The sequence below is a fragment of the Dipodomys spectabilis genome, unplaced genomic scaffold, assembly GCF_019054845.1.
Source record: "Dipodomys spectabilis isolate Male_0828 unplaced genomic scaffold, ASM1905484v1 ptg000017l, whole genome shotgun sequence".
Taxonomy (NCBI): Eukaryota; Metazoa; Chordata; class Mammalia; order Rodentia; family Heteromyidae; genus Dipodomys; species Dipodomys spectabilis.
The window spans coordinates 1,990,938-2,008,598 of NW_024870694.1; the positions used below are offsets into that span (position 1 = coordinate 1,990,938).

A 17,661-nucleotide genomic window follows, 5' to 3' on the forward strand; every position below is an offset into this window, starting at 1 on the left:
TTTGAACTTTCTGAGTTGCTTCCAGAACTATTTCCCAAGTTCCATATTATAAACTTTCAAGTCTCCTGATTAAGTCCTGTATCAAGGTTTCTTTCACTGTTAAATACTAAGACAATGATGAAGTAATTAGCTGAGTACCTGTCAGCACAACAGGGAGAGACTGATTTTATTCACTGGTGATTGCTGTTTACGGGTTTTAACAGTTGTGGTTTTTAGGTGAACTAAAGTTACTTTACAGAAAGAGATCAAATCAGGAAGCATACACATATAAAATTAGAAAGCAAAGATGCTGGCTGATTCTGTCAAAGAATTCAGGTCTTAAAGAGGTAGATATGATTCGTCTAGATACACGGATGGTTATCATCTGTTAAATTGATCTGATATTTGATTTGTTTGCTTTATTATTTTGAAAGAGGACAGTTAACAGAAAAAGAAAAGGGGATGAGAGCTGGGTGTCAGGGCACTGGTGGCTCATACCTGTAAATTTTACCTACTCAGGAGACTGAAATCTGAGCATCATGATTAGTGGAGCTTGGGCAATAAAGTCCATGAGATTCTTAGCTCCAATTAACCAAGCACCACAAAGCCAGAAGCAGAGCTGTGGCTTAAGAGGTAGAACACTAGCCTTGAGCACAGACGCTCAGGGGCCATGAGTTCCAGCCCAGAACTGGCACACAAAAAAAATTTAAAAATAAATATTAAAAAATAAAAGGGATGTTACAAAAAAGAGCAATTCAGGTAAAGGAGATTTACTTATCAGAAGTAGGTCAGGATCAGCTCTAATACTTTTGGGAACCAGCAGAGGAAAGGATTATATCAAACAATTAAAGGTGACTATATCGTCAGGAATCTTGGGGGAACGAGGACAAGGTTCAAGGGTTGGGATACCTAAGGTCTCTGAGTAGAAAGATGAGCTAGGATGAATAATGAATTTGGTCCAGGTACTATATTTTACTCTTTGGAATAGTAAACAATCCAAGCCGTACTAACCAACAGGCTGATATAGAGTGAAGATTTGAGGATTAATGTAAGAATTCTTGTTCTCACAATTTATGTATGCAGATGGTTGAAAAACATTCAGTTAGAGATGTGATAGATAGTGGGATGCAGAACTCCAGGGTAGACTTCAGGCAAAATTATATTAATAAGTGTGCCAAAGTAATTGAGGCCGTTAGAACATTCAAGAGATGAAATCACAATTTGACTAATCTATTTCTAGAGTACAAAAAGTAACTTCATGAGATCATATTTGTCTTAATATTATTCTAGGTAAAAAAAATAATAGGCTTAAATAGATCTTTAATTTTAATGATATACAGTCACTATGTTTTGAAATGTTTGTAAATTTTCCAATGGGACGAAAATAGTAAAACAAATCGTTTAAATAGGGATACAGGTGGACCCATTGCAACAATGAGATGTACAAGTGGGTGGAGGGGAGGGGGGGATGAAGATTGGGTGGGGGGCGGGGAAAGTTTGGGAAGGGATGGGAAGGGGAAACAAAGAAGGAAGCTACAATGTTTGATATGAAATGTACTCATTATCTTGCCCATGTAATTGTAACGCCTCCGTACAGTATTTTCACAATAAAAAAAGAAAGAGAATAGTAGAACCTGAATACTAAAACCAAAAAAAAATATTAGTTAAACTATTTCTGAATGAAATTCTTCAAAAAACAATCAAATCTATAATGAAATGCTAACAAGAATAAGAAATGAACCACATACAAAATAAACCAGAGCAGAGTTTCAGAATGTTTTTGTAGGATATTGGTGCTAGTGGGTATCAGGGAAATCACCCATTTCAACTTCTCCTACATAAAAGATTATTTTTAAAAGTAGTAATATTTCCTAATAATGGTTGTATAGCTTCTGCTTGAATACTGAAATGATGGAAAATGTATTTGCCTACTCATTTCCTTTGGCAGAGGGAAACTTACTTGTAATAATTATACCCAAACATGTGTATAAATGTAATTGTGGATTTACTTTTCACATTATTTATAATCAATCACCTTTTAAGGCAACAGGGAAAATATCATTATTGTCATTTACATCTTATAAAGAGAGGAATCAGAAGATCACTAGCTACTGCAGCATATTGACAAAGCCAGGAGCTAATAGGTAAACCTCAGCTCCATCTTTTTGATACAGAACTCTCCAATCTTCCTTATGGCATCTACATGTATTCACCCGAGATGCTTACAGAAAGAAGTAAATCATGTTCTACCTAAATTGTAAAGTACCAAACAGTATTTTCTTCTAACGGTGTCTTCTTTTTCTGAGATGTATACATTGTGTGTGTGTGTGTGTGTGTTGTATGTGAGTTGTTTTGTTTTTTAAAAAGCTACAACTTTCTTACAATTTATTTCCATCCATATCTACCTAAGATTCTGTGAACAAACACCTTAAGAATCTTCAAATCTAGTCAGGTGCTGGTGGCTCATGTCTATCTCAGGAGGCTGAGATAGCATTGTTGTTCAAAGCCAGCCTGGGAAGTCTGTGAGAGTCTTATCTACAATAAACCACCAGAAAATCGGAAGTGGCCCTGTGGCTCAAGTGGAAGTGCTCTAGCTTTGAGCTGAAGAGCTCAGGGACTAAGGCTCAGGCCCAAAGTTCAAGCCCCACTACTGACAAAAAATTAATGAGTCAAACAGGAAAGGTCAGATAATGTGATGTTAGGAAAATGAACCCTTAGATATGTATTTAAATATTTTTTTCTTTCATGCATTTGTTTCTAACTCATTTATAAGATTATTTCTTTGTAGCTTTGTATGTCCCTCCCCCACAGTATAACCCCTGCTTTCACTATATTTGATGTCGGTATAATTTGTGGAGGAGATGGGGAAAAACAAGTCGTTTAAGGATACAGGTGGACCCGATGCAACTATGAGAAGTACAAGTTGTCATGTCAAAAACGAACTTTACAACTTTGGTGCGGGAGGGGAGGGGGGATTGGGTGGGGGGGCGGGGGGGAGGTTGGGAAGGGATGTGAAGGGTAAACAAAGGAGAAGGCTGCAATGCTTGATAAGAAATGTACTCATTATCTTGCCCATGTAATTGTAACCCCTCTGTACAGTATGTTCACAAAAAATAAAAACTTAAATTTAAAAAAATATTTTAAAAAAGAATCCCCAAATCTAGATGTCATTCACATGTTTGAAAGGCTGCCTGATCTCTTTTTACACAACTATGGAACATGACCAAGGACAGGATGAGAGAGTTCTCTATCACAAGCCATCAGTATTTGTTTGGCATGATGGTGCAGCTGACAAAAATAATACCATAGTTTGGACCCATTATGTGTTTACACATCTATAGAAGGAACTTTCTGAAACGCAAAGCCTCAAAGTAAATGGGATTTCCCCAATCAATCAGTTTTCAACTTTATTTGTTCATTTTAAGGAAATCAATTTACTAATTTACTATATATTCATTTTTTTTCTAGAGAACACATGCTGGCTTCAAGAAATTACTTCTTCTTTTTCAAAATCTGTTTAAAACTACATTCAAATGGCAATTTCTTTATTCAACTACATAATTAAAAACCTCCATTATAACATATGATGTGGGATTTTATTTTGGTCTATTTATTATTTTACTTTTCATTCATAGCTAGGCCAATATTGTATGCCACAAATATTACAGAACTATTTCTATTTTCTGTTGGTTTACAAATGTGAGTAGTAATGTTTTCACAACTATGTTTCTAAATTACTTTACCGTTCTAACCATAGTATATGTAGGTCTTATAGCTGAATTTGTTATATAATCCTAATAGTTTTTTTTCACACAGGTCTTGAATGTTAAAACTGTATAATAATAATTTTGATAATTTTGTATAAAGAGGGGGTTTAGGCATAATTTTGAATGCATATCCTATGAAGCTAGGAACGTTTAAAGGAAGAGTCATGTTGGGAGGGATGGAAGAAAATGATGAACATGGTAACATTGATCAACATGCATTACACTTATAAACTGATTTGTTAAATAGTAAGCCCTTTGACAACAACTTAAAGAAAATAAAAAACTATTTAAAATAAACAATAAATTCTTATTCTTTCAGTGGACAGGCTCATCTTCACTATATATGCTTGTTAAAAGTTTGCTAGATCAATAGATGACTTAGAATGAAAGCAAACAGAAAGTTACTCTGAACTTGAGATGCAAAGCATTAAAATTACATTGAACAAAATATAGTCATTTTTTCCTTTAGCTAAAACAGTTTCTGTCCTATAAAAATAGGAAAAAAGCTATATAAGATTTTATTTTACTCACTAGAAACTATACAATACAAAACATGAAGTTTCACTTCATTGACAAAATAAATTTAGTATCTTGCACAATAACTAAAAATAAGACATTAGTCAAAACAGATTCAGACAGCTGTTGTAGTGCTTTATATATATTGCTCACATCCTTGATAACCTGAAAATTTTGGTTTTCGGCTAGAAAATTCCAACCATTGGTGCATCGAGTTAATTACTTTCCTATTAAATTGTGCTGCAACCCAATTCATGGTAATATTCACATTCCAATCTTGTGTATGTAAACTTTATGTACATATAAAACCACATATATGCTTGTACTTTTTATACATAATTATAAATATGACAAATATGAAACCTTGTTTAAATATATCTATACAATATAAAGCATGCATATTCATGACATAAACTGATTATACCTCATGATAAATTCTGTACAAATAATAGTCTTATTTTAGAAGACCTACATTTTGAGTTCTGTTTTATTTTTATGTAAGGATTAGGCATTCATGCAAAATGTTCCTATATTTCTTTTTTTAATTTAATTTTATTGTCAAGATGATATATAGCGTGGTTACAGTTATATAAGTAAGGTAGTGAATATATATCTTGTGGAACTTGTTACCCTTTCCCTCATTTTTCTCCCACTTTCCCCCAACCCTCCCCAAGTTGTACAGTTCACTTCCAACATATTGTGAGTATCACTGTTGCATTGGTTTGCCCTTTGTTCTATATTTCACCATTCTGTTGTTCCTCAATACACACACACACACACACACACACACACAATTAAGGAAATTTTATTTTGAATAAGCCATCGCCCCTCTTGCAACATTGTACATTTGCTTTTCCAATTAGCTCAACTACATTCTATTTTACTAGACCAACTGCTATAGTTACTTTGAAGGTGTAATAATAGAAATTAATCACAAAGTTTACATTGTGCAGAAAATAGCCTTAAGTCCTTTGATGCTAAACTAGGGTTTTATTTAACCTAAATGTATCTATACACTTTGGGCAGTTTATTGTGGGACTGATCAGTTCTTCATCTAGAGTCACTCAAGTTGTGGAGGTGGGAGGGAAGGGATGGTAGGGTAAAAACAAAGGAGGAGGCAACCATGCTCGATAAGAAATGTATTCATTGCCTTGCTCAAGTAACTGTAACCCCTCTGTACAATATTTTCACAATAAAAAACTTATTTAAAAAAGAAAGAGGTCAGAATAGAAGTCAATGCAGAAAATTTATTTAGGTGCTAGGTTACTGACTCAGTTACATAAACTGGTGATATTAACATATGCTCATATAATTATATTATCAAAATGCAAAAGATGACAACAATCTTCAGATTATTGATCTTAGGACAAAAATCAGTCAAGGATATTTATATATATATATATATATATTAATGCTAGACTGAAGTGTCACTAAAACACAAAGATCACAAGTCAGAATTCCAATTATTTTTTTCTCTCATCAACCTTGTTACATGTAGATACTTGCTATAAATGATTTACCACTGGACTATATTCTTTCCATTCTTAACTTCTGATTCTAATAGGTGTGGGAAATAGCATCCTCACTAAAGGAAAACTTTAGAAATGATATAATTACATTTAGACTAGTGAGAGAATTAATATACAAATGTGTCATCCTATATCACAATAAAATAAATGGTAGTCGATTATTGCATGAGATACTTATTGCATTTTTCTTGAAGGCACAGACTTTCCTTCTGACCTCATATAAACAATATCTCTCTGTGTCATAGTAAGATGCACAGAAGAGAATTTAGGACAATCACAAAGTCCAGTGTACATTCAGGTTTTGGTTTCTCCAGGAATAAGAAATGAGCTCTAATATGAAAAAAAAAAACACTGGTAGCTACCATTACTCAGTATGATTAATTATTTTTAGGAAAATGAATTTGAGTGATACGTACCCTACCTCATTTCACAAGAAAGTAGAAAGTTTGGCCATAAATATAATCTGTGTTGCTCTCAATCTTGCTACCTTAACTTCCTGAAAGTTCATAGCCACCACTAGAGGGAGAAAGTCTTAGAGTTTCTGGGAAGATATGCTGCCTCTCCTAGAACAGCCTAGGATTCTGAGCTTTTCAAAGACTGGATATTCTTCACTTCATGGCCCTTAAGTGATTCTTCTTTCCAGCAGAAGCTGGTATTCTAGCAGAGAAAGGAGCCTCTGTCTAGGACCCTGTATCTCTAACTGAACCATCACAATCCCCATTTGCCCTTCTGATTTTTTTCCATAAAATTGTTATTGGACAGAATAGTTGTGATAAGAAACATTGAAGGTATTAGTTTTTACCAAACTTTTAATCTACCCCACCAATAATAAGAGAACATTTTATATATGATATTGCTACTACGCCTTTTTCAATAGTATGACCGTAATTAATCTAGTGGTGGTTGATTTCACTACCAAAATATCTTCCTTCAGCTTTGTCTCTTTCTAATTTGTTTCCTCTTTTGTAAATCAAACTTGTCTGCTTGATTTATAGTGCCACCATCCCTCTTTGTTCAATTTAGCAGGCAAATATTTATTTGAGCATTTGTAGTTACAAAGCAAAATTCTGGGATGAGATGGTAAAGCAGATGAGATGCCTTCCTTTGAAGAGAGGCACAAATGAACGGAATGTTTATTTTTATTTTTTTAAGTGTAATAAATGCTAAACACAAGATATAAAGAGAATCTATCAGTGAGAATACACAAGGGCATTCATCTTCAGCCTAGAGGAATTAGAAAAGATTTTCCAAATTCTGTTCAACACCAGAATTTAGCCTTGAGAGAAGATATAAGGGAGCAAGCTGGTGAAGAAGTATGATGGAGCAGAGATAGCAGGAGGGGGTGGGGCTCCAACTAGAGGTATCATGAACAAAGCTAGGAACCAATACTGTGCAGGGACACACTCACTTGCTTATGAACAGGCGTGGTCCAGAGGTAGATGCAGGTTACAGAGTTATTCAAGCCAAGATGCCGTCAATGCTGAGTAAACTTTAATGGGACTAGTGACATTTTTAGCTAATTGAAAAACATGGCTGAGATCAGGGCTCTACTTGGAGTCTAGGAATTCTAAGTAGACAAAACATACAAAGTCAGGCAGTGGTAGCTCATGCCTGTAATCCTTGTTACTTAGGAGGCTGAGACCTAAGGATCAAGATTCAAAGGCAGGAAAGTCAGAAGACTCTTGTCTCCAATTAAAAACAAAAAGTAGAAGTGGAGCTGTAGCTCAAGAAGTAGAGTGCTAGTCATGGGCACAAAAGCTCAGAGTCAGCGCTCAGGCCCCTCAGTTCAAGTCCCAGGACAGATACACACACACACACACACACACACACACACACACACACACACACACACACACACACACACACACACACACACACGATGTAATTGGTAAATCTGGCTAGGGGAGGAAGAAGCAAATAGTAGAAGTTGTTATTTCATTCACATCCTGTTGTCATCTTTGCCCCATAGAGCTAAACCAGGTCTTACAATTTTGAAATTACACAGTAAGAGTTTTTAAGAGATAGACTTTAGAGCTATGAAAATCACCTTCAAACCACCCCTCCCCAAAGTTATTAAAGCCTTCCTTCTAGTGAATGGGTCTCTATCTTTTACATGCTGATCAAGTTTCTGGGTTTGGCTGTGTGTTTGCCTGAGGGATAGAAAAATCCCTCAGTTGAGATAAAGTGTGGAAATGTTAAAGAGGGGCATTTTGTGAAGAATTCCTCCTTGACCAGACCTGGGTGGAAGATCCTCCAGAAGTAAATGTAGATTTGATTTGCAAGGATGAGACAGATGGTAGGAAATAAGGAGAAGTCAGAAAAAGAGTAAGAGAGGGCACAGATGGGCAGCTGAAGGAAACAAAGAAAGGGAGGGATATTTTCAGCAAAATTTTGGGCATAAAAAGTGGCATATCATGACATAAAATAAAAATCAAGATTATCTCCATAGTACTTTGGAATTAGAATCAAGAGACAGCAGTTATAGGGTTCAAATAATAACTTAAGCTTTTAAGCAACCAACTAAATTTATCTCTTCTCAGTTACATTATTTTAAAAATGAGACTGTAGACTGTCTAATCTCCAAGGTCTTTCTTACTCAAAATTTCTATGTGTTTTTCAGGCAGTAATTAACAAAGTCTGAAGTGAAGGGTTTTATTTTGTAAAGGTTAATCATACATTAACTTAAGATTATGTTTTGATTACAGGTGACTATAAAAATGCATTCACTCATGCTACCAGTGTAAGGAATAATGCAACTATATTCTAAAATGCTTGTGACTTCAAATGACTTGAAACAAAATAATGGAAATACTTTAGAGAAAATGACCCACATGGACCATGGAACTATGAATAAAATCCTTTCATTAAATTTCTTAATTTTCTAAAAGTTATTTCCTATTGAAACTATAATGAATATAATGTCAACACTCTTTTTAAGTGCTAATACTTTATTCCATTTTATAATTTGAAAACACTTTGATATAAATTATCTTATTTGATCTTAAAAATAGCTTGTCAGTTATCCTCACTAATAGGTTAGAATATTTTATGCTATTAGATCTTAGTCATTTGACTTCTTCTTGAGCATTTTTGTTCATAAGTTTCAACTAAAGCTTGATCACCATGTTAAAGTGAGATATTAAAGTGAGATGAATTATACATTGTTCTGGCAACCATTTATTTATGTATATGGCAACATAAGTGCAAAGAATAAAGTCTGTATGAATATGTTAGCACTGGACATTCTCTTGGTCTAATTATTGGCCTGCCCTTTGCTTTCCTTAAAGCACTATAAACAACATAAATTTTAATAAAGCTGACAAATTTAGAATTGCTTTGAGTCTTACCTAAACTAATGAAAACTGGACTTGATGATACATACTTATATAGTCTCAGGCTCTTGAAAGTTGGAGGCAGGAGGGTCATGGTTTGAGATCTATCCAGGCAAACATAGAAGGCATTATCAAAAGAACAGACTAAAAGTAAAAAAAATACTGGGGATTGGTTTATATGGTAAAGAACAACAGTGAGGATCTGAGTTCAATCTTTAATAATTCTCATGATAGGAAGAGATGGAAAAAGGAAGAGGAGAAGGAGAGAGAGGAGAAAGGAGAATGAGAAAGCATGAGCTTTATAAAAAGTCAAATTTTAATCCTATTTCAACATCTACTGTGAAAATTGTATCCACATTAAAATTAGGTTGTTCTATTTTCTATTATATTGCCAGGACAGAATCACTTAGAGAAGAAGTGGATCCATGACAATCTCTTTCTTCCATCCACACTGAACTTGAACTTCTTTGCCTACAACCTTGCTTCTCAAAACATACAATAAAATTATACATTTTTACTGCCAGTCTACTAAGTATTATCCTGAAAATGGCCTGTAAAACAGACTTATTCAGTAAGATATTAGTCTTCTCTTCTGTGTACATAGCAAAGATCACTAAAATATAAAAAGCAGTAATTTTAGGCCAGGCTCTTCTCCCAACTAATCAGATGAAATTTTCTGAGGACAAGAAATATACAGCTTTAGTATTTTTCTAAAGCTCTCTGGCCACTCATAATATATAGCCCTGGTGGCAACTATCCAAAGCAGCACCACTTTCACTTGAATCTGCTTAGAAATTGATGAGAGTTCTTGTGTAGATCCAATATAGTCACTCTGGGATAGTCTCAGAGACTTTTTCACTCTTCTTGTGTACCAGTCTGGAGGCTTTAACTTAGTGCCAGGAACTGTCCCTGTGCTTGTTTTGTGAGGGATAGGGTTATTTATTTTTCTCTTATTTTTTCTTAGTTTTTTTTCCCACTTTTTCTTTTTCTTTGTCTAGGCTAGTGTTTTACTAATTGAGCCACAGCCCCACTTCTGGCTTTATTGTAGTTAATTGGAGATCAGAGTCTCACTTTTTTTTCTGTCCAAGCTAGCTTTGAATTGTGATCCTCAGAGCTCAGCCTCTTGAGCAGCTAGGATTACAGGTGTTAGCCACTGGCACCTGGCCAGATATTTTACTTTTAAACAAATGACTGTAAGCTACCTAAGGTTCCCATCTACAGCCAGTGCTTATGATAGTAAAAGTCAGTGTTTAGCTGGGCACTGGTGGCTCATGCCTGTAATCCTAGCAATTCAGGAGACTGAGACCTGAGGATCACTGTTCAAAGCCAGCCCAGGCTGTGAGACTCTTATCTCCAATAAACTACCAGAAAACCAGAAGTGGCACTGTGGCTCAAATAATAGAGCACTAGCCTTGAACTGAAGAGCTGAGGGACAGTGCCCAGGCCCAGAGTTCAAGCCTCCCCTTCCCTCCCCACCATGAGTCAGTGTTATTAAAGCATGGGCCCCACTTGAAGTAGAATTATCAACTGAGAACTTGTTAGACATTGTTTAGCATTGAGACTTCTCAGAAACTCTGAAAGTGGGGCCCACCAGTGGACCTTTTAACAAGTCTTCCATGTTCTCTCTCTCTCTCTCTCTCTCTCTCTCTCTCTCTCTCTTTCTCTCTCTCTCTCTTTCAATACTCAGGACATGGGTACTCTCCCTTAGCTATTTTGCTCAAGGCTGGCATTGTACCACTCGGGTTCTATGTCCCCTTCTGGGCTTTTTTTTCTGCTTAATTCATAACATTATTTTTCCTTTTGCTGTGATCCTCAGCTCTTACTCTCTGCAGTAACTTGGATTAGAGATATGAGCCATTGGTGCTTGGCTTTTCCAGGTAATTTAGGCACACACTTAAGTTTAAGAAAAATCATCCTTCAAAAAGTTTCTTAAAGTCTAAACAACTGGTTGCATGTAGTTGGAAAACCACTGATATTTAATGTTTGTCGAGCCCTTTACAATTCAACAAACTTTACCTCAAGCATGCTTCTTAAAATAACACTGTAGAGTAGCTAAAATAGTTTCAGCATTTTGCAAATGAAACTGTAGCCCAAAATAATGTGAGGATTTGCTCAAAGTCATAGCGAACAGGGATAGATCCAATTTTAGCACTTAGCTCTTTTGAATTTCACAAATTAACATGTTAGGCATTCTGCGAAGAACAGGGCCAATGGCTATTACCCATAAGTAATGGCCTGAAGGAAAGGTATCTTTACAGTTCAGGTGATGACAGGGAGGAGGACCAACGCATCCACACACTTCCTATCAGGTGAGTCACAGCTGTTTGTACTTGGAACTCTCAGAGACCACAGCAAAATGCACTAATCTGTTTTGGCCTGAGTTTGCTGTTATGAAGAATCAGCTTCAGGAAACACATATTTTAACCTTCACCAACTGACATAGGGGATGAATCATCCCTTTTGGTAGTCTCTTCTCCATTTTACAAGTTATTTATTTGAAGTCCAATTATATAAAGCAGAAAACACACACATATGCACATATGCAACACACAGTACATATATATGTGTGTGTGTGTGTGTGTGTGTGTGTGTGTGTGTGTGTGTGTGTGTGTGTGTGTGTGTGTACACTATATATGGTACATATTTGTATGTACATATGTATATATGAACTTATATATTCCATACTTACTGCACCACACACACATACACACACACACACACACACATGTATGAACACAAAGGACAATTTTCATTTGTCTCAGATTGGTAGACTATGTTTCTTGGTTCATAAATGACAACACATGCATTCTTTGACAAAGTGTATATACAATGTCATATTCCTAGATGATATGTATGTTATACTATAATAAACGATGTCATTGGAAATGGATGACCCTTAATGTATTAGTAGTAATTAGTAGATTTTGAAGACCTCTGTTGATATAGCTACAAAGAAAGAAAGCCTCATAATTGTTACTAACTCGCCCCATATACCACTAAAGTTTGTTTCCAAATAATGAATTATAAGTAGGAGAAAAATCACATGTTGTGTAAGGAATTTGTTTGAGTGTTGATGCTTTCTTCCTGAATGTAGGCGTTCCAGATGCCTCATGTAAGAGAAACCATTTTCCTTGAAACTTGCACAAAATCTTTACATTATCAGTAAGTAATCACATCCTCTGTCATAGGTTTTTTCTTCTTCTTCTTCTTCTCTTTGGTGTAGAAACAGAGAAGTGAAGATCTAGAATCTGGAATCAAAGATTCTTTACTTAAATACTTAGTCTCTGGAAATTCTTGATACTTACTCCATATATTTTACATTTAAATGGGAAAATGTTATTAACATATGACCTATTATAATATCCTGCCACCACCAGGGAGGTTTAGGATCTTGAAATAATACAAGTTCAACTCAAAATATTTAGAGTGACATTTGGGGGAGCTTCTGCATTTTATTATATCTAGCCTGTGTGGTCATACATGCATGTACATATGCTATCCACAAAGGAACTTTATGAGCAGATAAATGATAACATAATACATCATACAACTTGTACAGTTATATGGAATCAAGTGTTTCATACTCATCTTTCCTTGCACATACTATTTACATTACACATATGGTCCATGGTACCATTAAAGAGAAATTTTTGAATTCTGGTTTAGAACACTATGTATTTTCATTTTATCTTGATTTATCACAGCTACATGGCTTCAATGCATGAAGATCCAGCAGGAAGTGTACCTTTGGGTGTGTCTGTGTGAAAGTTTAGCAGCTTTCTAGAAGTCATATTGGAAACTCACCCTGTAGTTGATGGACAACCTGTTCTTACTGGGGTGGAACTGTGGTAGGCAGACTCTATTCAGAAAACCATCTGAGGTTGCATCCTGAAAGAACGTCTATGGATAAATGTGTCACACACTTTTCTATACATGCAAATATAAATACTGTTAGGTGCTGCTGGTGCTAGTGATCTGTGTGTCACACTTTGATTCTGGAGCTTCCAAAAAGCAACATGGTCAGCTATGTATACCTCAGGTGGGTCATTTCTCTTTCTCTCAAGTTTTGCCACTATAAATCTGTAGTTTTCTTTTTGTTTCCAAAAAGATAGAGATTCCAGCGCAAGTCGGCAAGACTAATGTGTACTCTCCTATCATGATCCACTAGTATACCAAGACTCATAACTAGATAAAGATAAGCATCAATTGTCTAAAGACACTCTTGTTCCATGGAAGTAAGGCAGTGAAGGTAAATGTTTTGGGAACAAGTTGGCAAAACTCCTGTCACTGGACCACCAGAATTACAAGCCTCCCTTGTCTCCTATTGCCATTTCAAATTATTCAGGGCTTCAGACTAATAGAGGACTTTTTTTTTTCTTTTCTTGCCATTTCACTTTCTCAGTGCCAAACATCTACTGTGGCTTCCAATGAATCAAGTTCTCCTTCCTCTCTTCCCCCTAGAAGCTCACACTCCCAGCAAAATGTCACAAACAAAGTGGAAGCATGCCTTTCCCAGGCTAGACTTCCAAACAGAAAGTCAGAAGACCATTCTTCACCAGGAAACTGACCAACAAAGCTTACTGGATTCAGTTAAAGAGATTTAAGAGAAGGTCAGCTAAGGAAACAAAAGCAACTCTCACCATAGTACTTCTGATAGAGCTCTACCAACTCAAAAATGAAGTTTTGTCCAAGGCAGACAATTAAAAAGAGGTCATGTTAGGTGAGGACTGGGAGGCTATAGATTCCTGTTGATGATCTATTTGTATGCTTTCTTTGTGTATCGTCTCTTTTCCAGGAAAGAACTGGACTTTTTGCTTATAAACCCATTTCCATAATAAAGTATAATGGATTAAAATTACTCCATTTCTTTTAAGCCACAAACATAGAGAAACACAAGTATACTGTAAATTGACGTTTATATAATCAGACTACATATCCTACATAGAGAGGTCTTCATGTATGCTACATGAAAGTATAGTATACCCGCAGAATACATGAAAGCAGAAGCATACTATTATTGTGCTGAATTAACATATAAGTTTATCTAACTCTTTCATACCTATAGATTAGGATAGTGGCAATATTGACTTAGATCTTACAAAGTTCATAAACATTTACATAGAAACTGATACAGAGTCGGTGCACATCTTTCATATTCAGCCTTATGGTGAAAATTGTATTTCTAGGGATAACATAAATTTCTATAGATTGCTTCATTAAAGGGTTAATGATCTTAGGCGTTCTGGATGTTAGCAGATGAGGTGGCATGCTTGTGTGTTTGCAAAAACATTTTCTGCATTACATCTAAATCCCTTGCAAACAGATAAATTACTCTATAAATCTTATTGCTCCATGTGGATAAATCACCCACACAGGTTTACAAGATTGGAAAGCTACAAGGGAAAATTTACTTTGGATTGTAGGGTCTTTGGGATTCATAATCACCCAGTGTTCAGGAAATGAAGAAAGAATTACTTAGACATTCACATTCTCTTACTTTTTACTATCTGGAAAAATATATACATGCAATACACACTCAGCACACACACACACACCACATTCACATAAGACACCACACACACATGCTCCTCCCTAACAAGACTAGAGATCCCAAAGCAGGACACTCTGTGACAGCCAACCAAATTTATTTCTGAGAACAGAAAAGAAAACTTTGCTGTTGTCGGCAGCTCTGCTACAGAACAGCTCCCTGATGCCCCAGGGTTTATGCAATATCAGCTCCTTCCACACAGATTAGAGGTTTATTTTCTATTGCATACTATTCTTTTTATTGCTATAACCAGAAATATTAGCTAGATAGACAGACCCAACACTGGGTTATTTTATTTGGAGGAAATGAGATTTTAAAAGATCTCTAGGGACAGTGTTTTCTTTCTTTTATTTATTTTTTTATCACTAGCAGAATTTCAAGTAAATCCTAAAAGGCAAAGGTAGAAAAGAGGAAGAGAGAAGGAAAACACAAGAAAAGAAGCTTGAAGCTTTTTAGAGATAAAATAATACTTAGGTGCCATTTGGGTCCCTTCTAGGGGTCAAACTCCCAAGGACTATGACTCTCCTTTTCTAAATTTCTATCCCCAAATTATATTTCAGAGGTTGGCAGAGCTACACAGAGATACGACTTTTAAGTCAATAATCAATTTCAAATATCCATGTTATGTCAGGTTAATTCTTTCCCAGTCTCTGTGCTTAATAGTCCTATTCTTCAATGCTCGTGGGCAAGAAAGATCCTTTTTCTCTTCCTCTCTTCATTCTTGTGTTGATTTCTATCCACAGTCCAGAAGAAGCTCAGTCACCAACCAAAGTTCTAACATTGATTTATTGCCCTAGATGTCAATTAGAAGATCTTTACAGACAGTCCTCTATCAGAACTATTACTAGGGCTGACTGAGAGCCTTGATGTACTAGAGTGCCCTAGTACATACATCACACACACACACACACATATACACACACACACACACACACACATACACACACACGGAGGCAGGAAGAACACATCAGTGTGTACCACTCTTTGAGAGCCATCATTTAACAACTCTTTTCTTAGATTAAGAAGCCTCCACAAAACTCTGAAGTGTCAAGCATCACCAATTACAAAATCAAGAATACTGCTCCAATGCTACTAATGTGTGTGTGTGGCGGGGGGAGGGGGGGTAAGGGAAGTGGGGGAGGAAGGGTGAAGTCCAGCATCCATGATAAGAAAAACAGTGTGCAAAGAACTACACAACATTCCATTAGCATCCCAGGATATTGAAAAGGACCAGAATTCCCTTCAATTTGGTCGGACGCTGTGCGTTCTACTCAGTAAAAGCAACACAAACACACACACACACACACACACACACACACACACACACACACACACACACCCTGCAGCAATATCAAAGGAGCAGAAGTTCAAGGATCTCAGCTTACACACACACACACACACAGACCACAGACACACAGACACGCACACACCAGAAAAGTTGTCCGAAAAGCCCCTACCTGAGGATGGCCGTGTCCCCCTGTCTCACGGTGATGTTGTCGGTGCCTCGGTTAAAATCCACGCTGCGAACGGGCAGTCCTGTGGGAAGAAGGCAGAGCAATCTCAGTAGGACCAGCGGCAACTGTTTCCGATCAGGCTGAACTCTCCCAACCATCGTGGCCAAGCCGAGTTGCAGGTCCGAGGTGCACTCCGGAGGGCGTGTGTGCACACGCGGCTGGCTGGAGAGAAGGCTTTACCAACCCCGGGCTGGCATGCACAGCCCAGGGAACTCGGATCTGCCCCGTTGGTGGAACTCTTCTTTCCTTCGCTCAGTCTCTTTCCCTTCTAAGACTTAACAAAAGCCCTCAGAAAACCCACACAGGGGTCGAGGAGGAAAAGTCGCAGGAACAACAACAAACAAACAAAACCAAACAAAAATAAAAAGGGAGAGTTACAAAATAGAAAACCCCTCTAGAAAAGGTGAAGAAGACAAGGCTGTCCAAGGCAGAGAGGTTATTCCCCTGGACGCTCTAGCTTGAGGCTCCCCTGCCAGTGTGTGAGCTGAGCGCCTCACTGTAACCCACTTTCCTTCCCAGGCTGGTGAGCGAGCGAGCCAGCACCGAGCCTGCCAGTGAGTGTAAAGAAACAGCCTAGCAGCAGCAGCAGCAGCAGCAACCCAGCGGCTCTTTCCCCCTCCTCCCTTCTCTGCTTCTCCTTCCAGTCTCTGACTCTCTCTCCACTCAGCACCTCCCCCCCTCCCTCTTACCCTGCTGGGTTTCAACAGCCCCACCACGTCATCCCCCTCTTCCCTCCCCTTGGCGTGGCCCCTTGCTTCGCACAACTGCCCCCTTCAACAGCAGCCAGCTCAATGAAAGCCTGATGCGCCTTTGGGTTGTCAGGACAACAGCTCCATCTGAGGCCTGGCTGATTTCCTTAAGAAGAGGGAATGGAACTCAGAGGTACTGTTCAAGACCAGGGCGAAGGGAAAAAGGACTTTGGTTATAAAAGGACAGGAGAAAGAGTCCAGGAATCGATGAGAAAAAGAAGGGAAAAGGAATGAGAAAGAGAAATGCAAACTGACAAATGGAGGGAGTGAAACAGAAAGGAGAGGAAGGCAAGGGGGGGGGAGGGAGGGCGGGAATCAGACCCAGAAAGATGAAGGAGTGTGAAACACAAGAAACTTGACTGTGGAGTAGTGATTAAAAGCCAACGTTGAATTCCAATGAAATCTTCCTTTCCAGAACTCACATCATGTTTATTTTTTTTCTCCCTCTTGCACTTTCTGTTATACAATTAAAAAAAAAAAAAGGTTTATTTTCTCTCCCTCTTTCATCCCCTCCCCCTCTTGAAGCCCCCTTATGAAAGATGGATGGGATACAATGCTGGTATTGAGTGGTCTGGGTGTGAATGCTTGGCTTGTCTTTTCCAAGTGCCAGCCTCAGCAGCTGATCCCCAATCCCTAAATCAACCTCACTCTCCAGGAAACCCTCAGTCCCATACATTAGTAATGGTATTAAGGACGATTGTTTAATTGACACATTGCTGCTTCTACA

The 17,661-nt window shown here is 37.4% G+C and overlaps 1 protein-coding gene across 1 annotated transcript in view; it reads right to left on the reverse strand.

Moving 5' to 3' along the window:
* LOC122097905 (limbic system associated membrane protein) overlaps positions 1–16,751 on the reverse strand; it is a 604,370-nt gene extending 587,619 nt beyond the window's left edge. Inside the window, exon 1 of the mRNA XM_042668487.1 lies at positions 16,129–16,751. Within this exon, the coding sequence (XP_042524421.1) occupies positions 16,129–16,283 (155 nt within the window). The 5' untranslated portion in view covers positions 16,284–16,751. The remainder of the gene's footprint in view (positions 1–16,128) is intronic.
* Positions 16,752–17,661: the final 910 nt, after the last annotated feature.